This window comes from Anastrepha ludens, chromosome 6, assembly GCF_028408465.1.
Source record: "Anastrepha ludens isolate Willacy chromosome 6, idAnaLude1.1, whole genome shotgun sequence".
Classification (NCBI taxonomy): domain Eukaryota; kingdom Metazoa; phylum Arthropoda; class Insecta; order Diptera; family Tephritidae; genus Anastrepha; species Anastrepha ludens.
The window spans coordinates 76,073,857-76,082,823 of NC_071502.1; the positions used below are offsets into that span (position 1 = coordinate 76,073,857).

An 8,967-nucleotide genomic window follows, 5' to 3' on the forward strand; every position below is an offset into this window, starting at 1 on the left:
CAGTGAGGTCCAATCTCTTCTTCTGTTAATATCTGAAATGTAGGGCTTGTGGCGTGCCACTCTGTTTTGATAACCAGCGTTTTGCAGACAATTACGGACTGTTTATGGGTTTAATTTTGTATGCAAAGACTCTAGAATATTTCGGCATAGTAGCGTGGAGGTTATTTGGGATTTTTCGCGACTAATACTACTTTGTTGCGTTCCGCACGTGAAGTCAATATTTTTCGCCTTCCGGCTTGGTGTTGATTAGATTCCAATTTACCAGTATTAACGTAATTAGCAATAACTCTTTGCAGCGTAGAATGCGATTTGTCAATTGTTTTCCTGATTTCGCCTAGAGACTTGTTTTCCAAGTACAATTTAATAACAATTTTGCGCATTTTTAATGGTAAATCCGCTCTTCATCCCATTTTGTCACTTTCAATCGAGATATTTCGCGCAACTGAAACTGAATCAGCGATAAAAACTAAGAAAAAGCCATACTATTTCATTTTCAGCAATATCAGTAAAAACACAAACGATTTTTACTGTTACTTTTACAGCAAAAATATCATGAACTGAAAGTGCACGAATAAATGTTTTGCAGCATTTTGCTACGTCTGCCTGCTTTCCTTAGAACGGGAGTTTTGCTTGCGGCAATTTATTAGGAATGTAACATTTTTACAGTTACCCAAAATAAGTATGTAAGTATATTGTCACAGCAAATATTTTGCACAGAGCCAACATTTTTCACGTGCGCAGGGTGTACGAATACATTATGTGACCACTGTAGATAAAACTGTGATAATTTTTAAATGGAGAGGGGGAAAAAATCAAATATTTTCTCGGTAGATGGCTGTAGTGATCGATATCTCCTAAAGTAACGGTCAAATAATTTAAAGTTTATGCGTGTTGTCAAGGTGACGTTCCACACATTCTTCTGCTGTTTTTTGTTCGTCCCATTTAGTTATGAGTTACAGGGAGTTAACAATGGAAGTCAGCAAAAGAAAATGCAGTACACTTTACGGTTTTTCTTTGATAAATGCGTGAATTGTGAATGGTGTTTAGGGTGCCGATACTGTAACAGCTAACTACGTAAAATTTTGGTGTCGCCGACTGCATTCAGGCATTTTTGATGTTAAAGAAAATGTCGACAAAATCACTATAGTCCTAGCAGCACCCAGGAGCTAAAGATCAACCATGTAACACTTTTAAACCATCTTCGCAAAAATTTTACTCGAAAATAAAGGACTTCTTTTTCCCCAAACTAATATAAAATTGTTTGGTTTTTGGTGGATACTCCCTTCCCGGAGAAAAAAGATAGACCTCGACGCAGTACAACAAAGCGAATACTCACAGAAGGCGGGTCTAAAGCATGAAACTGGCTACAAGCATGGTGTACCCAGACGTGGGTGAATTGAACGACGTTCATAAAAGGCGCCCGTCTTCTTATGTCTCTGTCAGTGAGTTTTCGTTTTGTTGTACTGCGTCGAGATCTATCTTTTTTCTCCGTAATACGCCTTCAACGTATCTTTTAACCGCATCCCACTTATCCGCGCGTTCAAACACCTTGCTGAGAAACTATGTAATATAATAATTGCACTTACATATATACAGTATATTGTGGTGAAAGTCTGATTACAGAAATACTAAATATTTTTATTTACCACTGGGCGGGCTGAGTTTGGCTTTCCTTAACAAATATGTACATATATGTATATATTTACAAATATGTGTATAAATATATTATTTACCATTAATTAACATTGGTTAACAGGCATTTATTTAGCTGATATTTTTAATTTGAGCTTTTAGAATATACGACAGTTTTTAAGTTTTTTTTATTAATAATCAACGCGATTTTTTAGGCAACTTTAAATTTGCACTTTGTTAGCCTAAAATTTTTTCTAGGTTATAAAATTGAATACCTAAAATTTGTCTAATGCTGCATTGTTTACTCTTTCCATTCGGCAAAAGCGCACCCTAATGTACGTATGTATGTAGTTTGAATGTAGGTATATGAGTGTATACAAATTTTAAATGGGAGCGTAATAGTTGAGACGTTCAAAAGATGCATTTCATTTTATTCAAATTATAAAAGATATGGCGTGAGCAAATAACTTTTTTAATTCAGTATGTCTGAATATTCTTATAAATTTAAACACAAATTATAAATTGTCATAAAAAAATATTTTTTTCAGATGACTCTTATCAATATAGAGCAAAATGCAGTTCAATCTCTGCTTTTTGACACTGAGTAATACTGTACATGTATTTATAAGCAATTAATCTGTCGCTAACAACCCTGCAGGAAAAAGCCAAACTAGTATAGAAACACTAGTTTTTTTAATACTAGTACTTAATAGAAGAAATTATACTAGTCGTCAATACTAGAATAATACACTAAAATAATAAAATGATCTGGTCAAAATGACTGGTAATAAAATAATTACTTAATTTCATTTTTTTTTATATAAGGAAGTTTAAGACTCATCTATGGACGCGCCATGCGATAGATAGATAGTATTGGTATTTTGCTGATACATGATCGGACAATTGACAGTAGGACATCGCTGTGTTAAAAATACCACTTCCTAATAGAGGCGGTAGCCGAATATGTTGGTGCGTGATTATCATTCGGAATTCACAGAGAGAACGTCTAATAGCGGTCGCCCCTCGGCAGGCAATGGCAAACCTCCGAGTGTATTTCTACCATGAAAAAAGCTCCTCATAAAAGTATCTGCCGTTTGGTGTCGGCTTGAAACTGCAGGTCCCTCCATTTTCACGATCGATTTGCACCATCAGCACGCACATCACAAATAGGAGGAGGAGCTCGGCCAAACGCCCAAAAAGGGTGTACGCGCCAATTATATATGTATAGTATATATAAAGAGGAAAAATAGTACATAAATTGATTGAGCTGAAAAATGAACTGGTAGCACTCTAGTTCACAACTAGTACTTTTCCCTGCAGGGAAAGTACTTTTGCATTTACATTTGTCTGCATATTGCTCATTTGCAACAATACCATCGTAACTCGAAAAAGAATTTTCGAGTAGGTAGCTATGGCTTGTTCAAAATATCCATTCATAGCAAAGGCATTTCAGATATATTGAAATCAAAGAAAACTAATCGGATTTATATTAAAAATTATGTATACATCATTTTCAACATTTAGTTTTTACTTAAATTGATGAAATCACAACGAATGTTAACTGTTCAAATGAATTAAATACAATGTAGCCGTATAAAACTATAGAACGTAAGAAGAAGCGAAATTTATAGAAATGATAACAAAGAAAATGTATTTATATTAGTCGTGTCTTTTTAACACAACAAAAAAAACGCACATTGAAAATTGTCTATAATCCGTAAAAACATTAGGCAACACTGTTTACCAAATATCAAATCAGGATTTATTAAAGTAAATTACGAACTAAAAAATGCAAGAGGTAAGAAAATGCAATATCATATCGTTTTCAGAATTCAGAATGTGTTTGTATTGCATGATATCAGCGTACGTCCTCTCTGCTGACATTTCGTTAAACATTTACGGTCGACAAAGCAGATTGCAAAAAGCCGATCAAAACTACACAGCAAAACTTCGAAACACCGATTTCATCCGCAAATATTCCATAAGCGCATATAAAGTTGTGCTGTGCAGTTACAGTATTTTTGCGTAAAACTCCTTTCTGCGTAGGAGGCCTTCAGCTGCGCATAAAATAAATAGCCTTTGTGAATTAAAACGGTTTATTGTATATTAGCACAGTTCCCGAAATCTTAATTTTTGTTCGTAATTTTCATTTGCAGATATCTGACAACACAGTATTAATGGCATTTCGAATAAATTACTACTTTCTTTTAATTAATTTTCATTCAAATATGAAAACCGAAATATCGACATACAAATGTATGTTAGTACATTCCATATAGTATTTTATGAATTGAAATGAACTTTAGAATACATTTTAGTATAATGTTCCAAACTACATATAATGAAATTGTTGAAGGCATTTTAATGGCGAATTTATACAAAACTACAATATTATTTGAGGAATATTGGGAGTTACAAAGGTTACTCGGAACCCTTTCATAAAATATCCGCCAGTCAACCCTGCATTTCTTATGCTGCAAACAGTGACCGACGTATCGTACTTACCGCAGCCCCTAGAGAACACAAAATTGAGCAAAACTCATCCCGTAGAGAACAAATCCGTTCATTTAGTTACATATTTACACAATACATCGGTTTGTGTGTGTGTCTGTTTGGTTGTATCTACACAATGTTGCCATTGATATTTTTGCTTACACACTTTTTCACACATCCGCGTCATCAGTTACAATTTTTCATTGTTTAATAAACCAAAGCCAAAAAACAACAAATACAGATAGTTCATTTATCTATAATTAACATTATTCAACAGTGTTTTTAAGTTATTTTAATAAAAATTAAGTTTATTTTGTAAATGATTTCGAAATGTACTGCTTGGCAACACTGTGTGGTGAGAGAGCAATCAGCTGACAGGGTTCTATCGGAATTTTAAATAATCGTGATATAAAATCTAAGACACTACGATATGGAAGGAAGGCATTTTTCATTTACATGGGGTTCTCATCAGTTTGATCGCAACAGCTGACAGGGGACTGCGTTTACGTCGGTCACTGTTTTCAGCATTAGTTCCGGAATCATTTCAAAATGTATTATATATTTTTCTTCTGAAATTTTGTAACCAGTTGTTTTTTGTTGAATATCAAATATGGCACTCCATATTTAAAATCGAGTGATCTCTGCTGTAACCAAATTTTTCTTTTTATAAATTTTCATACCTATAGAAATTTATTGTTGTATACTTTAAGTCACCAATATTTCTTTGGTTTAATAATTTCAAATTCAAACGCTCGAACTTCCCTCTAAATATTAATCCCTGCTAAATATTAATGCAATTTGGTGGTTTTAAAAGTCATTCATTCGATTCCATTTATTCTCTTACAATATTAGCGTACAAACTTCCTGTGCAGAACATGAGAAATGATATCCCATTTTGTCAAAAATTTCTATTTACTGAGTTAAGACACTTTTTCGGCAAATGAGCAAAATCTTCCGTACGTACCTTGTACTGCTCACTAATTCGAACACATTAACAATCATTTTATTTTTGTTTGGGATTCTTTTATCGATTCAGTTTGATTTTGGTACCACAAGCGCACTCGTTGAATATTCACTAAACTAAATATAAATCCAAAGTTGCATTCAAGGTTTTATTATTTCGTTCATTTAGTTCGTGACAATCACTATGATGTTATTTTTTAGTCAATTACTTTTGCTAAGTGAAATTATTGTCGCCTGCGCCAGATGTGCTGGATGGGAAGGGACTAAACTGTCAGTGCACAAGAATCACGATGCAGACATGTCCGACTTTAGCTATCGTACTTACAATCGAACTATGCTCGTATGGATGATGATATTTTTGTATTGCCTGTGCAGCATGACTCTGTAACAACAATAATACTTGTGTCATTATAGTACATTCAACAAGTAAGCTATACGGCTTCGCTCATTGGCTTTTTATAATATTGTCACACTGCATATTACCTCTAATCGCTATATGTACTATATCTTCATCGTTTTTTCGTTGTTCAACTTTCCAAACATTTTTGTTTTTGTATTTGACAGCGATAAGATAAGCTGCGTCATTTCGCCTCTGTAGTAATGCCTATGTATGGCATATGCATGATAATGAGATGGCGTCTATCTCGGTACCGTTACTTTGCACGCAGCGAATTTGACAATGAGTGACGTCGTCTTAGCACCAGTATGGCCAGATTACCATTTTCGTAACTTGATTTAGCTTTTTGAAGTGAAACTTCTTAGGCGTCGATGGAGGAGCGAGAATGGAGAGTAAAATTTCAAGGCCACGCAACGTTTTGGGCATTTTCGTTCCGCGAGAGAGAAAAAGATATAACGTAGAGGAAAAGGAAAGAGAGAGCTATACCTTATATATATTTTAGATACACTTTAGGCTATTTTTCCTGAGTTTTTCCTTGTGGTTGCTAATTTCTAGTGAGAAATAACACTACCTACTTTTGGGCGCTTGTTTGTTGGTGCAAACTTGTAGGGAATATATTTTTGGTGCCTACTTTTTGACGTTACATTTCCTCGGTGCCAACTGTTTGGGGCGTTTTTCGGTCCCAATTTTTTTTGGCGTTTTTTTTTTGGTGCCAACTTTTTAGCGCTTATTTCCGTTTCCTGGCTAGTGCTTGTGCGTATTATAAAGTGCTATCCATTCCGGCGTCGGATTTATCGGTATTGCCTTGCGGTAATTTGTGACGTTGCTGCGGTCCTGGAATCACTGCGGAGTAGTGCGCGTTGTTGACACGGTTTGTGTCCGGCGTTTACCTACACCGGCCGACCCTCCTCCGTTTTTTGTAAATTTTGTCTATTTGTGTTCTCTGCAAATGCTGTGAATTTATTTAGATATATATTCTTTCTCTCTCTCTCTGCCTTGAAAGTTTCATTTCTGTTATGTGTACTATGATACACGCACTTTTTGTTTTTGTTATTTAGTTTCGGAGTTTTAGTTTTCTCTTCATGACATTTTTCTAACTTGTTCTAACTAAAATGTAATGTTTATAGTTTTTTAAAATATACATTTTTTATTGTAAATAAATTTTATTGAATTACTTAAAGAATTTTGTATGCGTGACAAATTGGCTTTAAAATGTGCGTTTTTTTAATAAATGTGTTATGGTTATGTACAATTTAATTTATGACTTTTTTGCTATATGTGAGGTTATGTAACAAGATAAGGTACTCTTTTTGTAAAAATGTCGTTATGGTTGTTCAATATTTTCTGGTATTTTGTTGCTTATATTTGCTGTGAATACCCCTCTTGATGCCCTATGTCCCACTAAGGATTGAGGACCGGAAGAAACGATTACACCACTATGGTTTTAATTCAGTAAATTCAAACGCTTTTTAAAATGTTTAAAAAGGTTTTCAACGTTAAGAGCAAAAGGAGCAAAAAATTAAATTTGGACTTTCAAAATATCAAATTTTAAGAGAATCAACAAATTTTCATTAGCACTAGAATCTTCTCAGAGTGGCCTTTTTTAACCTTCTTTTGTTTATTAATAGAGTTTTTTTCTTTTTAATTTACAGTTTCGATAGCTTTAAATAAAAAAAAGAAACAAAAACCAAACTTAAAAATTTTCGCATTTTGAGTATAAGCACTAAATTTATTGCGAAGAGCAAATGGGTGGCAACACTGCACAACTTGGCTAATGTGACGTCATGCACTCTCTGACGGACGCAATCTTGTTTCTATCATTCTTGGGTGGAATGGTTTTTGCCGCAATATCTCAGAATTTCATCTAAAATACATAAGAGCTACAAGCTTTAGGCATAAAATTAAAGAAAAAAATGTATGCTAATAACACATGGGCAGAAAAGTCGCGGGCATATAGTTTATAGTTTTATTGCATTTTACTATTTTTCAGTTAGTACTAACTTTAAAAAGACAGCTGTTAAAATGTCATGAGATTACATTATTAGTTCGTGAGTTATTGTGCTAAGATTGACGCTACTTTTGTTATTTTCAAAACAATGTTTCAAATAAAAATTTCGTGTTTTAATTTAACACTGCTTCTTGATGGGCAAACATACCGCACGCAAAGCAATGGCTTGAAAAGTGTTATGAGGACTCCGCTCCATCAGAACCAACAATAAAACGATGGTTTGCTGACTTCAAACGTGGTCGTAGAAACACTGACGATGCACAACGCAAGGGACGTCCAAATGAGGTGGTAACGCCAGAAAACATTAAAAAAGCACAAAATCGTTTTGAATGATCGAAAAGTGAAGTTGCGTGAGTTGCCTGGCATGTTAAAGATATCAAAAGAACGTATTGACTTTATATTGTATGAGCATTTAACTATGAGAAAGCTCTCTTCAGAGTGGATGCCGCGTTTGCTCACATCCACCGTATTCGCTAGACTTGGCTCCCAGTGACTACTGGCTGCTCGCAGACCTAAAAAACTGCTCGCCGGTAAGAAATTTCGCTCGAATAAACTGTTCTACAAAGGTGGTAATGAAATGTTAGAGCGGCGCTGGAATGATTGCGTTATTCCTGATGGAAATTACTTTGATGAATAAAACTAATTGAACAAAAAGAAAACGTATTTTCTTTGTTAGGCCCTGGAGTTTTCAGTCTATGTGTTGTATGGGAATATTTTATTTTACATAACCTACCAGAAAAATACTATAGAACCCCAGGGATTACAATTTTTTCATTCGTTGCAAAGTTTTTCTCTTTAAGTGCAAATTAGTATTTTAATGTCTGTTAAATTACTTTAAGAGCGAAATTTGTATGCTTAACTTAACAACAGTTAGGACTTTTGACGTTTTTTTTTTAAGTTCACAGATAATTGCGGTGATGCAAAATATAAGTTAAGTTCTTACCTTTTATAAGTCTCCAATTTGGTTAAATTCGCTTATTACACTGTGCGACAGTGGTATAATATTATACTTTTATGGAGACCTAGTACAACTTGTAGGTATAGTAAAACTAAGAAAAATGGTATAGGAGAAATTTCCAATACACCCCCAAAATCTCATTTTATGGCCAAAACAACGTTTTTCAGTAGGTTGATGTGAACAATCACTCCTAACTTCGCCAATTTCCATCCGATTTCGAATTTGTTATTTTAGTTCGAAAGAACAAAAACAAACCTTTTTGACAGTGTGTTGACAATTTTTCTGAAATGACAACTGATGAGATTTACGAGATAATTAGTAAAAAAAAAACAAATAAAATCTTAAAACTCACATAACTCTATTAATTTTCATTGAATTACAGTCAAATATAGCCATTCGACGCAAAATTAAATTTTCTACAACAGTAGTGTACAAAATCCTCAATATCGGATAATATCGTAAAAATTATATCAAAGTTGAAAAAATAGAGAAAAAATAAAAAAATTCCAAATACTT

The 8,967-nt window shown here is 33.9% G+C and overlaps 1 protein-coding gene across 3 annotated transcripts in view; it reads right to left on the minus strand.

Annotated features, from left to right (window-relative positions):
• Positions 1–5,690, minus strand: part of LOC128866054 (phosphoenolpyruvate carboxykinase [GTP]-like) — a 30,775-nt gene extending 25,085 nt beyond the window's left edge. The window contains exons 1-2 of one of the 3 annotated variants that reach the window (XM_054106533.1): positions 5,572–5,690; positions 5,414–5,470 (exon numbers count right to left, since the gene is read on the minus strand). In XM_054106533.1, the coding sequence (XP_053962508.1) occupies positions 5,414–5,466 (53 nt within the window). In that variant the 5' untranslated portion in view covers positions 5,467–5,470; positions 5,572–5,690. Of the gene's footprint in view, positions 1–5,089; positions 5,478–5,571 lie in introns of those variants that run through there. The other 2 variants (XM_054106535.1, XM_054106536.1) reach the window with 2 other exon arrangements.
• Positions 5,691–8,967: the final 3,277 nt, after the last annotated feature.